At 40.3% G+C, this 25,003-nt stretch overlaps 1 protein-coding gene across 3 annotated transcripts in view; it reads left to right on the forward strand.

Moving 5' to 3' along the window:
- The window catches only part of LOC139765242 (protein O-mannosyl-transferase TMTC1-like), a 273,522-nt gene that overhangs the window by 77,688 nt on the left and 170,831 nt on the right, over positions 1-25,003 (forward strand). For all 3 annotated transcript variants that reach the window (XM_071692577.1, XM_071692578.1, XM_071692580.1), the window contains exon 2: positions 13,626-14,304. In XM_071692577.1, coding sequence (XP_071548678.1) covers positions 13,949-14,304 — 356 coding nt within the window. In that variant the 5' untranslated portion in view covers positions 13,626-13,948. The remainder of the gene's footprint in view (positions 1-13,625; positions 14,305-25,003) is intronic.

Consider the following 25,003-nt stretch of genomic DNA (forward strand, 5'->3'; position numbering starts at 1 on the left):
TGTTGGAGCCACTATTCCTTCAAACATACCCATTCTTGCTTTCGGAGATAATGTTCTCGCCTTCCACACATTTTTCAATGCTCCCATAACTTTCGTCCTCTCCCCCACCCTGTGACTCACTTCTGCTTCCGTTATTCCATCCTCTGCCAAATCAACTCACAGATATCTAAAACACTTCATTTCCTCCAGTTTTTCTCTATTCAAACTTACCTCCCAAATGACTTGTCCCGCATCACTACTGTACCAAATAACCTTGCTTTTATTCACATTTTCTCTCAGCTTTCTTCTTTCACAGACTTTAACTGTCACTCGCCTTTATTTTCACCTCCTGCACCTTTCTCTTGACCTCCTGCCCCTTTTTGTTATACATCTCCCAGTTATCTCCACTATATCCCTGGAAAAATCGTCTAAATGCCTCTCTCTCCTCTTACATTTATAATCATACTTCTTCATACCACCACTCTCTACCGTTTCTAATCTGCATACCTCCCACTCTTCTCATGCCACAAGCATCTTTTGCGCAATCCATCACTGCTTCCCTAAAAGCATCCTATTTCTCCCACACTCCCCTTACGTCCTTTGCTCTCACTCTTTTCCATTTTGCAGCCAGTCTTTCCTGGTACTTCCTCACAGACGCTTCCTCTTCAAGCTCATTTACTCTTACCACTCTCTTCTCCCCAACATTCTCTCTTCTTTTCTGAAAGTCTCTACAAATTTTCACCTTCGCCTCCACAAGATAATAATCAGACATCCCTCCAGTTGCATCTTTCAGCATATTAACATCCAAAATTAACGCGCCTATCAATTAACACGTAATCCAATGACGCTGTCTGGCCATCTCTCCTTCTTACATGCATATAGTTATGTATATCTCTCTTTTTAAACCAGGTATTCCCAGTCACCAGTTCTTTTTCTGCACGAAAACTTACAATCTCTTCACCATTTCCATTTACAACACTGAACACCCCAGGTACACCAATCCTTCCGTCAACTGCCTCATTACTCTATTTTGCATTCAAGTCACCCATCACTATAACCCGGTCTCGTGCATCAAAACTGCTAACACACTCACTCAGCTGCTCCCATAACACTTGGCTCTCAGGATTTTTCTCCTCATGCCCAGGTGCATAGGCACCAATAATTACCCATCTCTCTCCTTTCACTTTCATCCATATTAATCTAGAGCTTGATAGCTTAAACTCTGTCACATACTCCCACAACTCATGTTTCAGGAGTGGTGCTACTCCTTCCCTTGCTCTTGCACTCTCACCAACCCTCGACTTTATCCCAAAACATTCCCAAACCACTCTCCCCTTTTCTCCTTGAGCTTATTTTCCCTTAAAGCCAAAACATCCAGGTTCCTTTACTCAAAAATACTACTCATCTCTCCTTCTTTCTCATCCTGGTTACATCCACACACATTTAGGCACCACAATCTTACCCTTCGAGGAGGATGAGCACTCCCTGCGTGACTCCTTCTTCTGTTTCCCCCTTTAGAAAGTCAAAATACAAGGAGGGGAGTGTTTCTAGAGCCCTGCTTCCGTCACCTTTAGTCGCCTTCTCTCTCTCTCTCTCTCTCTCTCTCTCTCTCTCTCTCTCTCTCTCTCTCTCTCTCTCTCTCTCTCTCTCTCTCTCTCTCTCTCTCTCTCTCTCTCTCTCTCTCTCTATATATATATATATATATATATATATATATATATATTTATATAAAGATATATATATATGTATATATATGTATATATATATATATATATATATATATATATATATATATATATATATATATATATATATATATATATATATATATATATATATATATATATATATAGATATATATGTATATATATATATATATATATATATATATATATATATATATATATATATATATATATATATATATATATATATATATATATATATATATATATATATATATATATATATATATTTTGCTTTGTCGCTGTCTCCCTCGTTAGCGAGGTAGCGCAAGCAAACAGACTAAAGAAAGGCCCAACCCATCCACATACACATGTATATACATACACGTCCATACACGCAAATATACATACCTATACATCTCAACGTACACATATATATACTCACACAGACAAATACATATATACACATGTACATAATTCATACTGTCTGCCCTTATTAATTCCCACCGACACCCCGCCACACATGAAATAACAACCCAGTCCCCTTTCATGTGTGCAAGGTAGCGCTAGGAAAAGACAATAAAGGCCACATTCGTTCACACTAAGTCTCTAGCTGTCATGTAATAATGCACCGAAACCACAGCTCCCTTTCCACATCCAGGCGCTACAGGACTTTCCATGGTTTACTCCAGACGCATCACATGCTCTGGTTCAATCCACTGACAGCACGTCGACCCCGGTCTACCACATCGTTCCAATTCACTCTATTCTTTGTACGCATTTCACCCTCCTGCATGTTCAGGCTCCGATCACTCAAAGTCTTTTTCACTCCATCCTCCCACGTCCAATTTGGTCTCCCACTTCTCCTCGTTCCCTCCACCTCTGACACATATATCCTCTTTGTCAATCTCTCCTCACTCATTCTCTCCATGCGACCAAACCATTTCAAAACACCCTCTTCTGCTCTCTCAACCACACTCTTTTTATTACCGCACATCTCTCTTACCCTATTATTACTTACTCGATCAAACCACTTCACCCCACATATTGTCCTCAAATATTTCCAGCACATCCACCCTCATGCACACAACTGTATCCATAGCCCACGCCTCGCAACCATACAACATTGATGGAACCACTAAACATACCCATTTTTGCTTTCCGAGATAAAGTTCTCGACTTCCACACATTCTTCAACGCTTCCAGAATTTTTGCCCCCTCCTCCACCGTATGACTCACTTCCGCTTCCATGGTTCCATCCGCTGCCAAATCCACTCCCAGATATCTAAAACACTTCACTTCCTCCAGTTTTTCTTCATTCAAACTTACCTCCCAATTGACTTGACCCTCAACCCTACTGTACCTAATAACATTGTTCTTATTCACATTTATTCTCAACTTTCTTCTTTCACACACTTTACCAAACTCAGTCACCAGCTTCGGCAGTTTCTTACATGAATCAGCCACCAGCGCTGTATCATCAGCAAACAACAACTGACTCACTTCCAAAGCTGTCTCATCCACAACATACTGCATACTTGCCCCCCTTTCCAAAACTCTTGCATGGAGACATCACACGCCCCTGCCGTAAACCTACATTCACTGAGAACCAATCACTTTCCTCTCTTCCTACATGTACACATGCCTTACATCCTAAATAAAAACTTTTCACTGCTTCTAACAACTTGCCTCCCACACCATATATTCTTAATACCTTCCACAGAGCATCTCTATCAACCCTATCATATGCCTTCTCCAGATCCATAAATGCTACATACAAATACATTTGTTTTTCTAAGCATTTCTCACAAACATTCTTCAAAGCAAACACCTAATCCACACATCCTCTACCACTTCTGAAGCCACACTGCTCTTCCCAAATCTGATGCTCTGTACATGCCTTTACCCTTTCAATCAATACCCTCACATACAATTTCCCAGGAATAGACAACAAACTTATACCTCTGTAATTTGAGCACTTACCTTTGTCCACTTTGCCTTTGTACAATGGCACTATGCAAGCATTCCGCCAATCCTCAGGCACCTCACCATGAATCATACATACATTAAATAACCTTACCAACCAGTCAACAATACAGTCACCCCCTTTTTTAATAAATTCCACTGCAATACCATCCAAACCCGCTGACTTGCCAGCTTTCATCTTCCGCACAGCTTCTACTACCTCTTCTCTGTTAACTACATCATTTTCCCTAACCCTCTCGCTGTGCACACCACCTCGACCAAAACACCCTATATCTGCCACTCTATCATCAAACACATTCAACAAACCTTCAAAATAATCACTCCATCTCCTTCTCACATCACCACTACTTGTTATCACCTCCCCATTAGCCTCGTTCTCTGAAGTTTTCATTTTTCCCTTGTCTTACGCACTTTATTTACCTCCTTCCAAAACATCTTTTTATTCTCCCTAAAATTTAATGATACTCTCTCACCCCAACTCTCATTTGCCCTCTTTTTTACCTCTTGCACCTTTCTCTTGACCTCCTGTCTCTTTCTTTTATACATCTCCCACTCATTTGCATTATTTCCCTGCAAAAATCGTCCAAATGCCTCTCTCTTCTCTTTCACTAATACTCTTACTTCTTCATCCCACCACTCACTACCCTTTCTAATCTGCCCACCTCCCACGCTTCTCAAGCCAAAAGCATTTTTTTTCCTACCCTAATCCCCTTACCTCCTTTGTTCTCACCTCTTTCTATTCTTTATTCACTCTCCTGGTACTTCCTCACACAAGTCTCCTTCCCAAGCTCACTTACTCTCACTACCCTCTTCACCCAACATTCTCTCTTCTTTTCTGAAAACCTCTACAAATCTTCACCTTCGCCTCCACAAGATAATGATCAGACTTCCCTCCAGTTGCACCTCTCAGCACGTTAACATCCAAAAATCTCTCTTTCGCACGCCTATCAATTAACACGTAATCCAATAACGCTCTCTGACCATCTCTCCTACTTACATACGTATACTTATGTATATCTCTCTTTTTAAACCAGGTATTCCCAATCACCAATCCTTTTTCAGCACATAAATCTACAAACTCATCACCATTTCCATTTACAACACTGAACACCCCAAGTATACCAATTATTCCCTCTACTGCCACATTTTTCACCCTTGCATTTAAATCACCCATCACTATAACACGGTCTCGAGCATCAAAACTGCTAACACACTCATTCAGGTGCTCCCAAAACACTTGCCTCTCATGACTTTTCTTCTCATGCCCAGGTGCATATGCACCAATAATCACCCATCTCTCTCCATCAACTTTCAGTTCTACCCGTATCAATCTAGAGTTTACTTTCTTACACTCTATCACATACTCCCACCACTCCTGTTTCAGGAGTAGAGCTACTCCTTCCCTTGCTCTTGTCCTCTCCACTAACCCCTGACTTCACTCCCAAGACATTCCCAAACCACTCTTCCCCTTTGCTCTTGAGCTTCGTTTCACTCAGAGCCAAAATATCCAGGTTACTTTCCTCAAAATACTACCTATCTCTCCTTTTTTCTCATCTTGGTTACATCCACACACATTTAGACACCCCAATCTGAGCATTCGAGGAGGATGAGCACTACCCGCATGACTCCTTCTTCTGTTTCCCCTTTTAGAAAGTTAAAATACAATATATATATATATATATATATATATATATATATATATATATATATATATATATATATATATATATATATATATATATATATATATATATATATATATATATATATATATATATATATATATATATATTATTTTATCTATATTTTATTATACTTTGTCGCCGTCTCCCGCGTTTGCGAGGTAGCGCAAGGAAACAGACGAAAGAAATGGCCCAACCCCCCCCCCCCCCATACACATGTATATACATACGTCCACACACGCAAATATACATACCTACACAGCTTTCCATGGCTTTACCCCAGACGCTTCACATGCCTTGATTCAATCCACTGACAGCACGTCAACCCCGGTATACCACATCGCTCCAATTCACTCTATTCCTTGCCCTCCTTTCACCCTCCTGCATGTTCAGGCCCCGATCACACAAAATCTTTTTCACTCCATCTTTCCACCTCCAATTTGGTCTCCCTCTTCTCCTCGTTCCCTCCACCTCCGACACATATATCCTCTTGGTCAATCTTTCCTCACTCATTCTCTCCATGTGCCCAAACCACTTCAAAACACCCTCTTCTGCTCTCTCAACCACGCTCTTTTTATTTCCACACATCTCTCTTACCCTTACGTTACTCACTCGATCAAACCACCTCACACCACACATTGTCCTCAAACATCTCATTTCCAGCACATCCATCCTCCTGCGCACAACTCTATCCATAGCCCACGCCTCGCAACCATACAACATTGTTGGAACCACTATTCCTTCAACATACCCATTTTTGCTTTCCGAGATAATGTTCTCGACTTCCACACATTCTTCAAGGCTCCCAGAATTTTCGCCCCCTCCCCCACCCTATGATCCACTTCCGCTTCCATGGTTCCATCCGCTGCCAGATCCACTCCCAGATATCTAAAACACTTCACTTCCTCCAGTTTTTCTCCATTCAAACTCACCTCCCAATTGACTTGACCCTCAACCCTACTGTACCTAATAACCTTGCTCTTATTCACATTTACTCTTAACTTTCTTCTTCACACACTTTACCAAACTCAGTCACCAGCTTCTGCAGTTTCTCACATGAATCAGCCACCAGCGCTGTATCATCAGCGAACAACAACTGACTCACTTCCCAAGCTCTCTCATCCACAACAGACTTCATACTTGCCCCTCTTTCCAAAACTCTTGCATTTACCTCCCTAACAACCCCATCCATAAACAAATTAAACAACCATGGAGACATCACACACCCCTGCCGCAAACCTACATTCACTGAGAACCAATCACTTTCCTCTCTTCCTACACGTACACATGCCTTACATCCTCGATAAAAACTTTTCACTGCTTCTAACAACTTTCCTCCCACACCATATATTCTTAATACCTTCCACAGAGCATCTCTATCAACTCTATCATATGCCTTCTCCAGATCCATAAATGCTACATACAAATCCATTTGCTTTTCTAAGTATTTCTCACATACATTCTTCAAAGCAAACACCTGATCCACACATCCTCTACCACTTCTGAAACCACACTGCTCTTCCCCAATCTGATGCTCTGTACATGCCTTCACCCTCTCAATCAATACCCTCCCATATAATTTACCAGGAATACTCAACAAACTTATACCTCTGTAATTTGAGCACTCACTCTTATCCACTTTGCCTTTGTACAATGGCACTATGCAAGCATTCCGCCAATCCTCAGGCACCTCACCATGAATCATACATACATTAAATAACCTTACCAACCAGTCAACAATACAGTCACCCCCTTTTTTAATAAATTCCACTGCAATACCATCCAAACCGCTGACTTGCCAGCTTTCATCTTCCGCACAGCTTCTACTACCTCTTCTCTGTTAACTACATCATTTTCCCTAACCCTCTCGCTGTGCACACCACCTCGACCAAAACACCCTATATCTGCCACTCTATCATCAAACACATTCAACAAACCTTCAAAATAATCACTCCATCTCCTTCTCACATCACCACTACTTGTTATCACCTCCCCATTAGCCTCGTTCTCTGAAGTTTCATTTTTCCCTTGTCTTACGCACTTTATTTACCTCCTTCCAAAACATCTTTTTATTCTCCCTAAAATTTAATGATACTCTCTCACCCCAACTCTCATTTGCCCTCTTTTTTACCTCTTGCACCTTTCTCTTGACCTCCTGTCTCTTTCTTTTATACATCTCCCACTCAATTGCATTTTTTCCCTGCAAAAAATCGTCCAAATGCCTCTCTCTTCTCTTTCACTAATACTCTTACTTCTTCATCCCACCACTCACTACCCTTTCTAATCAACCCACCTCCCACTCTTCTCATGCCACAAGCATCTTTTGCGCAATCCATCACTGATTCCCTAAATACATCCCATTCCTCCCCCACTCCCCTTACTTCCATTGTTCTCACCTTTTTCCATTCTGTACTCAGTCTCTCCTGGTACTTCCTCACACAGGTCTCCTTCTCAAGCTCACTTACTCTCACCACCCTCTTCACCCCAACATTCACTCTTCTTTTCTGAAAACCCATACAAATCTTCACCTTAGCCTCCACAAGATAATGATCAGACATCCCTCCAGTTGCACCTCTCAGCACATTAACATCCAAAAGTCTCTCTTTCGCACGCCTGTCAATTAACACGTAATCCAATAACGCTCTCTGGCCATCTCTCCTACTTACATACGTATACTTATGTATATCTCTCTTTTTAAACCAGGTATTCCCAATCACCAATCCTTTTTCAGCACATAAATCTACAAACTCATCACCATTTCCATTTACAACACTGAACACCCCAAGTATACCAATTATTCCCTCTACTGCCACATTTCTCACCCTTGCATTTAAATCACCCATCACTATAACCCGGTCTCGAGCATCAAAACCAGCTAACACACTCATTCAGGCTGCTCCCAAAACACTTGCCTCTCATGACTTTTCTTCTCATGCCCAGGTGCATATGCACCAATAATCACCCATCTCTCTCCATCAACTTTCAGTTCTACCCGTATCAATCTAGAGTTTACTTTCTTACACTCTATCACATACTCCCACCACTCCTGTTTCAGGAGTAGAGCTACTCCTTCCCTTGCTCTTGTCCTCTCACTAACCCCTGACTTCACTCCCAAGACATTCCCAAACCACTCTTCCCCTTTGCTCTTGAGCTTCGTTTCACTCAGAGCCAAAATATCCAGGTTACTTTCCTCAAAATACTACCTATCTCTCCTTTTTTCTCATCTTGGTTACATCCACACACATTTAGACACCCCAATCTGAGCATTCGAGGAGGATGAGCACTACCCGCATGACTCCTTCTTCTGTTTCCCCTTTTAGAAAGTTAAAATACAATATATATATATATATATATATATATATATATATATATATATATATATATATATATATATATATATATATATATATATATATATATATATATATATATATATATATATATATATATATATATATATATTATTTTATCTATATTTTATTATACTTTGTCGCCGTCTCCCGCGTTTGCGAGGTAGCGCAAGGAAACAGACGAAAGAAATGGCCCAACCCCCCCCCCCCCCCCATACACATGTATATACATACGTCCACACACGCAAATATACATACCTACACAGCTTTCCATGGCTTACCCCAGACGCTTCACATGCCTTGATTCAATCCACTGACAGCACGTCAACCCCGGTATACCACATCGCTCCAATTCACTCTATTCCTTGCCCTCCTTTCACCCTCCTGCATGTTCAGGCCCCGATCACACAAAATCTTTTTCACTCCATCTTTCCACCTCCAATTTGGTCTCCCTCTTCTCCTTGTTGCCTCCACCTCCGACACATATATCCTCTTGGTCAATCTTTCCTCACTCATCTTCTCCATGTGCCCAAAACACTTCAAAACACCCTCTTCTGCTCTCTCAACCACGCTCTTTTTATTTCCACACATCTCTCTTACCCTTACGTTACTCACTCGATCAAACCACCTCACACCACACATTGTCCTCAAACATCTCATTTCCAGCACATCCATCCTCCTGCGCACAACTCTATCCATAGCCCACGCCTCGCAACCATACAACATTGTTGGAACCACTATTCCTTCATACATACCCATTTTTGCTTTCCGAGATAATGTTCTCGACTTCCACACATTCTTCAAGGCCCCCAGAATTTTCGCCCTCTCCCCCACCCTATGATCCACTTCCGCTTCCATGGTTCCATCCGCTGCCAGATCCACTCCCAGATATCTAAAACACTTCATTTCCTACAGTTTTTCTCCATTCAAACTCACCTCCCAATTGACTTGACCCTCAACCCTACTGTACCTAATAACCTTGCTCTTATTCACATTTACTCTTAACTTTCTTCTTCCACACACTTTACCAAACTCAGTCACCAGCTTCTGCAGTTTCTCACATGAATCAGCCACCAGCGCTGTATCATCAGCGAACAACAACTGACTCACTTCCCAAGCTCTCTCATCCCCAACAGACTTCATACTTGCCCCTCTTTCCAAAACTCTTGCATTTACCTCCCTAACAACCCCATCCATAAACAAATTAAACAACCATGGAGACATCACACACCCCTGCCGCAAACCTACATTCACTGAGAACCAATCACTTTCCTCTCTTCCTACACGTACACATGCCTTACATCCTCGATAAAAACTTTTCACTGCTTTTAACAACTTTCCTCCCACACCATATATTCTTAATACCTTCCACAGAGCATCTCTATCAACTCTATCATATGCCTTCTCCAGATCCATAAATGCTACATACAAATCCATCTGCTTTTCTAAGTATTTCTCACATACATTCTTCAAAGCAAACACCTGATCCACACATCCTCTACCACTTCTGAAACCACACTGCTCTTCCCCAATCTGATGCCCTGTACATGCCTTCACCCTCTCAATCAATACCCTCCCATATAATTTACCAGGAATACTCAACAAACTTATACTTCTGTAATTTGAGCACTCACTCTTATCCCCTTTGCCTTTGTACAATGGCACTATGCACGCATTCCGCCAATCCTCAGGCACCTCACCATGAGTCATACATACATTAAATAACCTTACCAACCAGTCAACAATACAGTCACCCCCTTTTTTAATAAATTCCACTGCAATACCATCCAAACCTGCTGCCTTGCCGGCTTTCATCTTCCGCAAAGCTTTCACTACCTCTTCTCTGTTTACCAAATCATTTTCCCTAACCCTCTCACTTTGCACACCACCTCGACCAAAACACCCTATATCTGCCACTCTATCATCAAACACATTCAACAAACCTTCAAAATACTCACTCCATCTCCTTCTCACATCACCACTACTTGTTATCACCTCCCCATTTCCGCCCTTCACTGAAGTTCCCATTTGCTCCTTTGTCTTACGCACTTTATTTACCTCCTTCCAGAACATCTTTTTATTCTCCCTAAAATTTAATGATACTCTCTCACCTCAACTCTCATTTGCCCTTTTTTTCACCTCTTGCACCTTTCTCTTGACCTCCTGTCTCTTTCTTTTATACATCTCCCACTCAATTGCATTTTTTCCCTGCAAAAATCGTCCAAATGCCTCTCTCTTCTCTTTCACTAATACTCTTACTTCTTCATCCCACCACTCACTACCCTTTCTAATCAACCCACCTCCCACTCTTCTCATGCCACAAGCATCTTTTGCGCAATCCATCACTGATTCCCTAAATACATCCCATTCCTCCCCCACTCCCCTTACTTCCATTGTTCTCACCTTTTTCCATTCTGTACTCAGTCTCTCCTGGTACTTCCTCACACAGGTCTCCTTCTCAAGCTCACTTACTCTCACCACCCTCTTCACCCCAACATTCACTCTTCTTTTCTGAAAACCCATACAAATCTTTACCTTAGCCTCCACAAGATAATGATCAGACATCCCTCCAGTTGCACCTCTCAGCACATTAACATCCAAAAGTCTCTCTTTCGCACGCCTGTCAATTAACACGTAATCCAATAACGCTCTCTGGCCATCTCTCCTACTTACATAAGTATACTTATGTATATCTCGCTTTTTAAACCAGGTATTCCCAATCATCAGTCCTTTTTCAGCACATAAATCTACAAGCTCTTCACCATTTCCATTTACAACACTGAACACCCCATGTATACCAATTATTCCCTCAACTGCCACATTACTCACCTTTGCATTCAAATCACCCATCACTATAACCCGGTCTCGTGCATCAAAACCACTAACACACTCATTCAGCTGCTCCCAAAACACTTGCCTCTCTTGATCTTTCTTCTCATGCCCAGGTGCATATGCACCAATAATCACCCACCTCTCTCCATCAACTTTCAGTTTTACCCATATTAATCGAGAATTTACTTTCTTACACTCTATCACATACTCCCACAACTCCTGTTTCAGGAGTATTGCTACTCCTTCCCTTGCTCTTGTCCTCTCACTAACCCCTGACTTTACTCCCAAGACATTCCCAAACCACTCTTCCCCTTTACCCTTGAGCTTCGTTTCACTCAGAGCCAAAACATCCAGGTTCCTTTCCTCAAACATACTACCTATCTCTCCTTTTTTCACATCTTGGTTACATCCACACACATTTAGGCACCCCACTCTGAGCCTTCGAGGAGGATGAGCACTCCCCGCGTGACTCCTTCTTCTGTTTCCCATTTTAGAAAGTTAATACAAGGAGGGGAGGATTTCTGGCCCCCCGCTCCCGTCCCCTCTAGTCGCTTTCTACGACACGCGAGGAATACGTGGGAAGTATTCTTTCACCCCTATCCCCAGGGATAATATACATATATATATACATACACACATACACACACATACACATACATACGCACATATATACACACACACACACATACATATATATACATATGAAAAATGTAAGAAACAATTTAGAAAACTGAAACTTCTAGCTTGAAATGAATGAAAAAAATGAATGTCACGTAATGGTTCAACCTCTGGCTATGGAAAAAAGGAAATTTATAATTTATTTACACAAACGTCAATAGCAGTTCTCATCAATTTAACCACTGTATCAATAAGCTTCAATGTCTAAGCTACATTTTTCTCCAATTTCACTATTTTCCCTCACATGTATATATATATATACATATTATAGTTTGACGCTGTCTCTCGCGTTAGCGAGGTAGCGCTAGGAAAAGACAACAAAGGCCACATTCGTTCACACTTCGTCTCTAGCTGTCATGTGTAATGCAGCGAAACCACAGCTCCCTTTCCACATCCAGGCCCGAGAAAATTTTCTATGGTTTACAACAGAGGCTTTGCATGCCCTGGTTCAATCCATTGAGAACACGTCGACCCCAGTATACCACAACGTTCCAATTCATTCTACTCCTTGCAAGCATTTCACCCTCCTGGGGATAGGGGAGAATGAATATTTCCCACGTATTCTCTGCGTGTCGTCGAAGGCGACTTAAGGAGACTGGAGCGGTGGGCTAGAACCCTTCCCCTCATTGTATGTAACTTTCTAAAAGGGGAAACTGAAGAAAGAGTCATGCAGGGAGTACTCATCCTCCTCGTAGATTCAAATTGGAGTGTCTAAATGTGTGTGACTGTAACCAAGATGAGAGAAAAGGAGAGATGGGTAGTATGATTGAGGAAAGGATCTTGGATGTTTTGGCTCTGAGTGAAACGAAGCTGAAGGGTAAAGGTGAGGAACGGCTAGATAATGTCATGAAAGTAAAGTCAGGGGTTGGTGGGAGCACAAGAGTAAAGGAAGGAGTAGCACTACTCCTGAATCAGGAGTTGTGGGAGTATGAGATAGAGTGTAAGAAAGTAAACTCTAGATTGATATGGGTAAATCTGAAAGTTGATGGAGAGAGATGGGTGATTATTCGTGCCTATGCGCCTGGTCATGAGAAGAAAGATCATGAGAGACAAGTGTTTTGGGAGTAGCTGAGTCAGTGAGGCTTCGATAATCTTGACCTTTCTCGTCAACTGTGCCCTTATAGTTCTACGCCTCCTTTCTTGATGAGTAACTTTTTAATACACCTTAATCATTGTATTGATACAAAATATAATAACATATATGCTTGTAACTCCACTGTATCAATATTTTGTTGATTAGAAAAAAACATAAGAAGATCCACTCTACCGGGAAACATTTTCTTTGGTTATGTAGGATTGTTAGGTTCACAGTTATAAGCAACTGTTTGCTAATAAGACACAATATTTTACTTTTGCCAAGTGTTTCTGTCATACTACATATACATTATATCAAGATAAAGATATCCTATTACCACCCTCTCTCTAAATTTCAGAACAGAAACACAACTCTCTCTTGGAAACGAACCACAATGCATCAGTCAACTTAGAAAATGTATTTTTGGAAAAGTGTTAGTTGTAGAGGTGAGTGACAATGATCAAATGAAAAGTTTCTGAAGTTGTTAATGCTCTTACTTCTTGGATGTATATCCCTGGAACAGGCTGGACTGTCGTGGTCCTAGCTGGTGACAGTAAGGTGAATGCCGAGGAACTGGGACCCGAGAAGTGTATTGCTCTGAAAATGCCTTAATAATCCGTTGTGCCCCGGTACGACTACTACAGACCAAGTAATCTTCCTCAGACATCTTCTAGTGAGAATATGATGGATGGAGGTGGAGGAAATCTATCTTATCAATGTTCGCCCCGAAAAAGAAGAAAAATTTCCCCATCTTATCCACCTTCCTCTTCTTCATGGAGCCATGAAGGGGGTTACGAGAGCGAGGACCCGCCGCCCACATGGGTGTACATGACGGTATGGGTGGCTGGGGTCCTCGTCTATGTCAATGGTCTGACGGGGGACTTCGTGCACGACGACGTCAGCGCCATCAAAACAAACCCGGACGTTCTGGGAACTAACCCACTTTCCCACATGTTTCTCAACGATTACTGGGGCAAGCCTCTGACTGACCATCTCTCTCACAAGTCCTACCGACCCTTCACCATCCTCACCTTCAGGTAGGTACGACAAAGGGAAACCCCTGGCCAACCATCCACCATCCTCTCATTCAGGTAGGTAGGTAGGCTATTTCCAGATTATTGCTGCATTGTTGTCAAAGAGTTTAACTTCAGCTTCTATACACTTGTCAACTAACTCCTGAGTTCACTTCAGTAATAAATGATTGACATTCGTTGCGTCACCACGCTGAACGTCAGTAAGTGAAATTCTTCGTGTGTTTTGGATGAGATAATATAGGTAGCATTCAGTCATTTGTGTCACCGAAAGAAGATTACAGAAAAGAGAAATTAGTTTCTCCTTACGTCAGAATGCCATACATGCATCATTGGTAATAAGAATAATTTCCGTAAAAACAGATACTGACCATATCATTTCTAAAGTTATTTCTGGCTCACTGAGCTTAGAGATGAAATCAGAAAAAGCTTAGTAGAAGTTTCAGTGTTCCAATTCTGGTTGTTCTGACAAAATCTTTTTACTTAACGGAGTTGAATAACACAAGCAAAAATCGTTGCATTTGTATAGCTTAGTTGTATTTATGTAATAGCTATCAGGCCTAAGCAAGAAAAGACGAGATTGCCTCTTAAGAGTAAACAAGAGAATCCGTAATTAATTCATGAAATAGTGACAGGAAACGAAGCAAAGACGAATACTGTCAGTGCATTATGGGTGAATACCTCTCTCTCTCTCTCTCTCTCTCTCTCTCTCTCTCTCTCTCTCTCTCTCTCTCTCTCTCTCTCTCTCTCTCTCTCTCTCTCTCTCTCTCTCTTTTCTCGAGCATTGTCCTGTAGCGATGCCATAGGTATTACGTACATTATTGAAAATCAAGATAACTTGCGGAACTTTTGATTATTTAGATCTTGGTTTCCCCTGACCTGGTGGTCCTTGCCGCTCGACAGATCTGGTCACGTCTAATCATTACTTGGCATGTCCCATATAAAAGCTGTAATATGATTTATGCAGGGCAGACTGGTAAGGATCTTTATGTTAGACTTAAGCAATATAAATATAGTATAAGAACAGGACAAGAATCAAATGATCTGTTTAATTATGTTAAAAATTATTGCCATTATATTGATTGGAGTAAAACTAATTCAATTATTAACTGTAACTCCCTGACCAAGAGATATGTCATGTAATCATTTATCAAAAAAACAAAATTTTGTCATCGGCAAAATTTGTAAACAGTTCCCCTTCCTCACCACATAATATATATTTTAGGACAGTCATGATGCCAGATCCGAACAGCACTAGCCCAAACACCACCATCCGGTAACGCTCGTTTGCCAATGGCGTCTTAGCTACGTCTCTTCCTTGTATATCAACTGACTGTTCTGCGTCTTCTATCTCATTCTTGTATCTCCCCTGACGATGTGATCACTGCATGGAAGTGCAATTAGGAACCTATCGTGTTTCATTTTCCTCGTTGTTATCACCATAAGTTTCTTAAGTATTCCTGAGAAATTATATGGGAGGGTAATGATTGAGAGGGTGAAGGCATGTACAAAGAGAGCATCAGATTGGGGAAGAGCAGTGTGGTTTCGGAAGTGGTAGAGGATTTATGGATCAGTTGTTTGCTTTGAAAAATATGTGTGAGAAATACTTAGAAAAACAGATGGATTTATGAATCTTAAGAAGACATATGATAGAGTTGATAGACATGCTTTGTGGATGGTCTTAAGAGTACATGCCAGAGGTAATGAAAAGTTTTTACCAAGGATGTAAGGCATGTGTGCGAGTAGGAAGAGAGGCGAGTGACTGGTTCCAGTGAATGTCGGCTTGCGGCAGGGGTGTGTGATGTCCCCAAGGTTGTTTAGTTTGCTTATGGATGGGATGGTTAGGGAGGTAAATGCAAGAGTTTTGAAGAGAGGGGCGAGTACGCAGTCTGGTGGAGATGAGAGGGCATGTGAAATGAGGCAGTTGTTGTTCGCTGATGATATAGCTCTGGTGGCTGATTCGAGTGAGAAACTGCAGAAGTTGGTGATTGAGTTTGGAAAACTGTGTGAAAGGAGAAAGTTGAGAATAAATGTGATTAAGAGCAAGGTCATTAGTCTCACTAGGGTTGAGGGTCAAGTTAACTGGGAGGTGAGATTGAATGAAGAAAAATTGGAGGAAGTGGAGTGTTTTACACATCTGGGAGAGGACTAAGTAGCGAATGGAACCATGGAAGTGGAAATGAGTCACAGGGTGGTGGAGGCGGCGAAGGCTTTCGGAGCGAACAAAAAAAAAAAAAAGGCCACATTCGCTCACACTCAGTCTCTAGCTGTCATGTGTAATGCACCGAAACCACAGCTTCCTATCCACATCCAGGCCACACAGACCTTTATATGGTTTACCCCAGACACTTCACCTGCCCTGGCTCAGTCCATTGACAGCACCTCGACCCCGATATACCACATCGTTCCACTTCATTCAATTCCTTGCACGCCTCTCACCCTCCTGTATGTTCAGGCCCTCATTACAAAAAACCTTCTTCATTCCATCCGTCCACCTCCAATTTGGTCTCCACTTCTCCTTGTTCCCTCCACCTCTAACACATATATCCTCTTTGTCAACCTTTCCTCACTCATTCTTTCCATATGTCAAAAAAATTTCATCACATATATATATATATATATATATATATATATATATATATATATATATATATATATATATATATATATATATATATATATATATATATATATATATATATATATATATATATATATATATATATATATATATATATATATATATATATATATATATATATATATATATATATATATATATATATATATATATATATATATATATATTCTGTCATGAAACGTATGAGGTACATTAACGACACTGTAACTGCATTCCACCAATCCTCCGGTATCTCACTATAATCCATGTATACGTTGAAATTCCTAACTAACCACTCACTCCAGCCGTCTTACTACACCTCACCCAATGCATGCTTTCACTACCTTTACTCTTTTCACTAAACTATTTTCTATGATTCTCTCACTTCCCATACCACTCCGACCCAAACAACATACATATGAAACCCTGTCATCAGGGTCTTGTAACAACCTTTTGAAAATATCTTTCCAACTCGTCCTCATTTTCCCCTCTTCACTGAAGTTGCCATTTGTTTTCATGAATTTCACGTGAGTAACCTCTATGCAAAATATCTTATTTTCTCTGAGGTCTACTGACACTCGGTCACCCAATTCTCCAACACCTTTTTCAGCTCCTTCACTTTCCTTTTGACCTTCATATGTTTTCTCTTGCACATATTCCAGTTATTTACTCTCCTTCTATGTAAGTATTACCTACACACCTCCGTTTTCTCTTTCATTATCAAGTTCACTTCGTCACCCCATCACTCACTACCTTTTTTCACCTGACCACCTCTCACCCTCTGCAGCCAGATACTTCCCTCGCACAAGCCAGCACTACTTCTCCATATACCTCCCATTCCTTACCCACTCCTCTTGCTTTGTTTACTCTCACCTTCTACTATTCTACACTCATTCATTCGTGGTATTTTTTCGTCCAAGTGTCTTTTCCAAGCTCATTTAGTTTCACGACCCTCTTCCCACCTATATCGTTTTCCTTTTTTCGAAGCCGTTTCAACCAAGTCTATACCACGGAGTGCTCAGAAAGCTCAGGAAATTAACATCCAGGTGTCTCTTCTTCGCCCACCTATCAATCAGTATGCCATCTAGTAATGCCCTCTTCCCATCTCTCCTACTTAACCATACACACTAGTGTTCGTTTCTCTTTTTCACCATATCAGCAGTCCTTTACCAGCACACAGCTACACAAGCTATTCACTATTTCAATTCACATTACTGAATACCTCATGCCTCCCAGTTATTACCTCAACAGCAAAATTACTCACTTTCGCATCATCCATTACTAATACCCAGTTTCTTACATCAAAACTGCTCACACACTCACTCACCTGCTCCCAAAACACTTGCCTCTCATGATCTATCCTTTCATTGCCAGGTGCACTAACACTAATAACCCCACATACCTAGTTATCCTCTTTCATTGTTTACCCACATCAGTCCGGAGCTCACTTCCAAACACCTATGTAGCATATTATTCCTTCATTACTGAACTGCAACCTAAGATTAAGAACCAAAACACGAGAGAGTACATGGCTGCTGCCTTGCTGGCAACTCAGGTCTTAGATAAAACCCACGCTAGTTCAGTACGACTGCCTACAATGGAGCTTGTTTTTGTATAACAAACGATGGCTTCATAATTCAATAGTGGACATTGTTGGGAAACTTCATGAAATTCGGTAGAGTACACACCGCTGACAACATGAACCCTACAATGGCGATGGTGACAAAAGTTCGAAGGTTGACGTCAGATGCTCCAATGGTAAGAGCAAGCAGAGTCTAGGTGTTCGTTTGAACGCATTGAATCTGAAATGTTGTGGTATTTGGTTTAACGAAAATATATTGTGAGCCATTCAGGAGCCAGGATTGAATATAATGATGCTGCAACCTCTCTGGATCCTCGTTCGTCTTACAACGAGAACGCATCGGGAAATTCCTGAGCCAAGGCTGAACGTTATCCTATGTAGGTAATTCAAAGCCTGATGGACGGAGGAATGGAAGCTGGTAATTGGTATGAGGGATCGGAAGAGGGAGGAAGAGGAAAGAAGAAGTATAGGAAAGGGGGAAGGAGATATAGTAAGGGAAGAGAAGGAAAGAATAAAAAGGAAACGGTGTTTGTGGAGGGAGAGATGATGATCAGTGGAACAAATATTGTAGAGAAGAGATACAGAAAAGAGATGATGATAAAAAAGATGAAAACGGGGATGTGGAGCTCTGTGTATGTGTGTGTGTGTGTGTGTGTGTGTGTGTGTGTGTGTTTGATTACCAATGGGCCTACGCTTCGATCAGGTGGTCAATATTGTATAAGACAGTTCTTCAAGAGTATAGCGTTACAGCCATCTAGAGAAGGGCAGTAGCCATGTAGAATTATTCACTCCTTAGACAGCTTAGACAGGTACATTGAAGTCACATTATTGGTCATTGGCGCCTGACACATTCCCTATATCTGGCGCCTGGTTGATGACCCACAGCTGAGCGCGAAAACACGGAGGTCAGAACACCGATGAATACTGTACAGTGGTATCAGTGTCAACTTTTTACAAAAAATAACTGTGAACAATAGAGTACAATACTTCTCACATCACCAGGAACAACCCAAAAATATCATCTGAAAGATTATCGATATTTAGGAGAGATGTATGAACATCCCGTGAATGAAGCAGCTAAGATATGCGTATGCTTGTGCACAAGTGTGTATACCTCTCATGGTTCATCCATTCTCCTGTTTTCCAAGCAATTTCTTTATTGATTAACATTTCATACGGCAGAGGGTTGGCAAGATGTCCATTGATAACTGTGTTGTCATGACTGTAATGGTTCTAGTAATATATATATATATATATATATATATATATATATATATATATATATATATATATATATATATATATATATATATATATATATATATAGATAGATAGATAGATAGATAGATAGATAGATAGATATATTGGAAAGGATCACAATTTTGCGCGTGATCAAGGTATTCCTATGAGTCCACGGGGAAAACGAAACACGATAAGTTCCCGAGTGCACTTTCGTGTAATAATCACATCATCAGGGGAGACACAAGAGAGAAATATAAGTCAGTTGATATACATAGAAGAGACGAAGCTAGGACGCCATTTGGTAAACATGCGATTGTCCAAGATAGATAACAAGCGTTCATGAACTTATCATTTTACAAATCTTATCAACAATAAAGTTATCTAATTTGTATAGACCATCATTAATATTAAGATTATGATTCCTTGTGTATTTGATAATAGAAGATTCAATGATATTTCTCTTGGTAATAGAGATAGAGTTAACAACTGAGATGGCGTTACTCCAGTCAATACAATTATCATAGTTCTTAACGTGTTTAAACAAGGCATTCGATTCTTGTCCCGTTATTATACTATATCTATGTTGTTTAAATCTAACAGAAAGATCCTTACCAGTCTGCCCAACATAAAACTTATCACATTTTCTACATGGCACTTTATAGATCCATCCAGGAGAATTTTCTGGTGAATTCCTGATTAAGATATTCTTTATAGTGTTATTGTTGCTGAAGGCAACATTTACATTAAAGGATTTAAGCAACATGGGAAGTAAAGTAAAATCATTATTGAAAGGGCGAACTAAAAAATTCTTGGTGTCAATGGGAGGTTTGGGTTCAACTCTATGAAATTATTTCTTTGCTAACTTAAGGGATTTATCAATAAAAGATCTAGGGTACTTCAACTTAGATCCAATAGAATATATCTTTTCAAACTCATCATCAATAAACTCTGGACTACAAATTCGTAATGCCTTAAGGAACATAGACTGAAATGATGATGGTTTAACTGTCATGTTGAGATGAGTAATAATGGATATACGAGCATATATTGGTATTTTTTCTGTATATGCTAAACTTAAACTTGTTTCCTCGCCTATGGATCATACAATCTAAAAATGGTAGCATATAATTATTTTCATTTTGTACAGTGAATTTGATGGAAGGTACTAAATTGTTAAGTAAGGGGAGAAATATCTGTAGATTTTCATTTGTTGGCTAAACACAAAGAACATCATTTATATACCTAAACCAAATTGCATTAGACGGTAAGATATCCTTTAGTAATTTTGTTTCAAAAAATTCTATATAAAGGTTTAGGTATGTAGATGATTTTCTTTGTGTTTGGCCAACAAATGGAAGTTTACAAATATTTGTCCCCGTAATTAAAAATTTAGTACCTTCAATCAAATTTACTGTAGAAAATGAAAATGATAGTATGTTGCCATTTTTAGATTCCATGATCCATAGGCAAGGAAAAGAGTTTCAGTTTAGCATATACAGAAAACCTACCAATGTATGCTCATATATCCATTATTAATCATCTCAACATGACAGAGTTAAATTATCATCATTTCAATCTATGTTCCTTAGGGCATTACGTATTTGCAGTCAGAGTTTATTGATGATGAGTTTGAGAAGATATATTCTTTTGGATCTAAGTTAAAGTATCCTAGATATTTCATTAATAAATCCTTAAGTTAGGAAAGAAATCATTTTATAGAGTTGAGTCCAAACCTCCCATTGACACCAAGAATCTTTTAGTTCTCCCTTTTAGTAACAATTGAACTTTGCTTTCCATGTTGCTTAAATCCTTTAATGTAAATGTTGCCTCTAGCAACAATAATACTATAAAGAATATCTGAATCAGGAATTCACCAGAAAATTCACCTGGATGCATCTATAAAGTGCCATGTAGAAACTGTGATAAGTTGTATGTTGGGCAGACTGGTAAGGATCTTTCTGTTAGACTTAAGCAACATGAATATAGTATAAGAACGGGACTAGAATCAAATGCCTTGTTTAATCACGTTAAAAACGATGATTATTGTATTGACTGGAGTAATGCCATCTCAGTTATCAGCTCTAATTCTATTACCACGAGAAATATCATTGAATCTTCTATTGATAAATACACAAAGAATTGTAATCTTAATATTAGTGATGGTCTATACAAATTAGATAACTTTATTGTTGATAAGATTTGTAAAATGATAAGTTTATGAACGCTTGTTGTCTGTCTTGGACAATCGCATGTTTACCAAATGACGTTCTAGCTTCGTCTCTTCGATGTATATGAACTGACTGCTATATTTTTCTCTAGTGTCTCCCCTGATGATGTGATTATTATATGAAAGTGCACTTGGGAGCTTATCGTGTTTTATTTTCTCCGTGGAGTAAAGTCAGAAGTTAGTAAGAGGACAAGAGCAAGGGAAGGAGTTGCACTACTCCTGAAGCAGGAGTGGTGGGAGTATGTGATAGAGTATAAGAAAGTAAACTCTAGATTGATATGGGTCAAACTGAAAGTTGATGGAGAGAGCTGGGTGATTATTAGCGCATATGCACCTGGGCATGAGAAGAAAGATCATGAGAAACAAGTGTTTTGGGAGCAGCTGAATGAGTGTGTTAGGTAATTTTGATGCACGAGACCGGGTTATAGTGATGGGTGATTTGAATGCAAAGGTGAGTAATGTGGCAGTTGTGGGAATAATTGGTATACATGGGGTGTTCAGTGTTGTAAATGGAAATGGTGAAGAGCTTGTAGATTTATGTGCTGAAAAAGGACTGGTGTTTGGGAATACCTGGTTTAAAAAGAGAGATGTACATAAGTATACAAATGTAAATAGGAGAGATGGCCAGAGAACGTTCTTAGATTATGTGTTAATTGATAAGCGCGCAAAAGAGAGAGTTTTGGATGTTAATGTGCTGAGAGGTGCAACTGGAGGGATGTCTGATTATTATCTTGTGGAGGCAAATGTGAAGATTTGTAGAGGTTTTCAGAAAAGAAGAGAGAATGTTCGGGTGAAGAGAGTGGTCAGAATTAGTGAGTTTGGGAAGGAGACTTGTGTGAGGAAGTACCAGGATAGACTGAGTACAGAATGGAAAAAGGTGAGAACAAAGGAGGTAAGGGGAGTTGGGGAGGAATGGGATGTATTTAGGGGAGCAGTGATGGCTTGTGCAAAAGATGCTTGTGGCATGAGAAACGTGGGAGGTGGACAGATTAGAAAGAGTAGTGAGTGGTGGGATGAAGAAGTAAGAATATTAGTGAAAGAGAAGAGAGAGGCATTTGGACGATTTTTTGCAGGGAAATAATGCAAATGAGTGGGAGATGTATAAAAGAAAGAGGCAGGAGGTCAAGGGAAAGGTGCAAGAGGTGAAAAAGAGGGCAAATGAGAGTTTGGGTGAGAAAGTATCATTAAATTTTAGGGAGAATAAAAAGATGTTTTGGAAGGAGGTAGATAAATTGCGTAAGAGAAGGGAACAAATGGGAACTTCAATGAAGTGGGCTATTGGGGAGGTGATAACAAGTAGTGGTGATGTAAGAAGGAGATGGAGTGAGTATTTCGAAGGTTTGTTGAATGTGTTTGATGATAGAGTGGCAGAGGTGGTGTGCAAAGTGAGAGGGTTAGGGAAAAATAATTTGGTAAACAGAGAAGAGGTAGTAAAATCTTTGCGGAAGATGAAAGCCGGCAAGGCAGTGGGTTTGAATGGTATTGCAATGGAATTTATTAAAGAAGTGGGTGACTGTATTGTTGACTGGTTAGTAAAGTTATTTAATGAATGTATGATTCATTGTGAGGTGCCTGAGGATTGGTGGAATGCTTGCATAGTGCGATTGTACAAAGGCAAAGGGGATAAGAGTGAGTACTCAAATTTCAGAGGTATAAGTTTGTTGAGTATCAATGGTAACTTATATGGGAGGGTATTGATTGAGAGGGTGAAGGCATGTACAGAGCATCAGATTGGGGAAGAGCAGTGTGGTTTCAGAAGTGGTAGAGGATGTGTGAATCAGGTGTTTGCTTTGAAGAATATATGTGAGAAATACTTAGAAAAGCAAATGGATTTGTATGTAGCATTTATGGATCTGGAGAAGGCATATGATAGAGTTGATAGAGATGCTCTGTGGAAGGTATTAAGAATATGTGGTGTGCGAGGCAAGTTGTTAGAAACAATGAAAAGTTTTTTTCGAGGATGTGTACGTGTAGGAAGAGAGGAAAGTGATTGGTTCTCAGTTAATGTAGGTTTGCGGCAGGGTTGTGTGATGTCTCCATGGTTGTTTGATTTGTTTATGGATGGTGTTGTTAGGGAGGTAAATGCAAGAGGGTTAAGTGTTCAGTCTGTTGTGGATGAGAGCTTGGGAAGTGAGTCAGTTGTTGTTCGCTGATGATACAGCGCTGGTGGCTGATTCATGTAAGAAACTGCAGAAGCTGGTGACTGAGTTTGGTAAAGTGTGTGAAAGAAGAAAGTTAAGAGTAAATGTGAATAAGAGCAAGGCTATTAGGCACAGTAGGGTTGAGGGTCAAGTCAATTCGGCGGTAAGTTTAAATGGAGAAAAACTGGAGGAAGTGAAGTGTTTTAGATATCTGGGAGTGGATCTGGCAGCGGATGGAACCATAGAGGCGGAAGTAAATCATAGGGTGGGGAAGGGGCGAAAATTCTGGGATCGTTAAAGAATGTGTAGAAGTCGAGAACATTATCTCGGAAAGCAAAATTAGGTATGTTTGAAGGAATTCCAACAATGTTATATGGTTGCGTGTCGCGGGGTATGGATAGAGCTGTGCGGAGGAGGGTGGTTGTGCTGGAAATGAGATGTTTGAGGACAATATGTGGTGTGAGGTAGTTTGATCGAGTAAGTAATAATAGGGTAAGAGAGATGTGTGGTAATAAAAAGAATGTGATTGAGAGAGCAGAAGAGGGTGTTTTGAAATGGTTTGGTCACATGGAGAGAATGAGTGAGGAAAGATTGACCAAGAGAATATAGGCGTCAGAGGTGGAGGGAACGACGAGAAGTGGGAGACCAAATTGGAGGTGGAAAGATAGAGTGAAAAAGATTTTGAGTGATCGGGGCCTGAACATGCAGGAGGATGAAAGGCGTGCAAGGAATAGAGTGAATTGGAACGATGTGGTATACCGGGGTCGACGTGCTGTCAATGGATTGAACCAGGGCATGTGAAACGTCTGGGTAAACCATGGAAAGTTGTGTGGGGCCTGGATGTGGAAAGGGAGCTGTGGTTTCGGTGCATTATTACATGACGGCTGTAGACT

The sequence above is a fragment of the Panulirus ornatus genome, chromosome 53 (assembly GCF_036320965.1).
Source record: "Panulirus ornatus isolate Po-2019 chromosome 53, ASM3632096v1, whole genome shotgun sequence".
Taxonomy (NCBI): domain Eukaryota; kingdom Metazoa; phylum Arthropoda; class Malacostraca; order Decapoda; family Palinuridae; genus Panulirus; species Panulirus ornatus.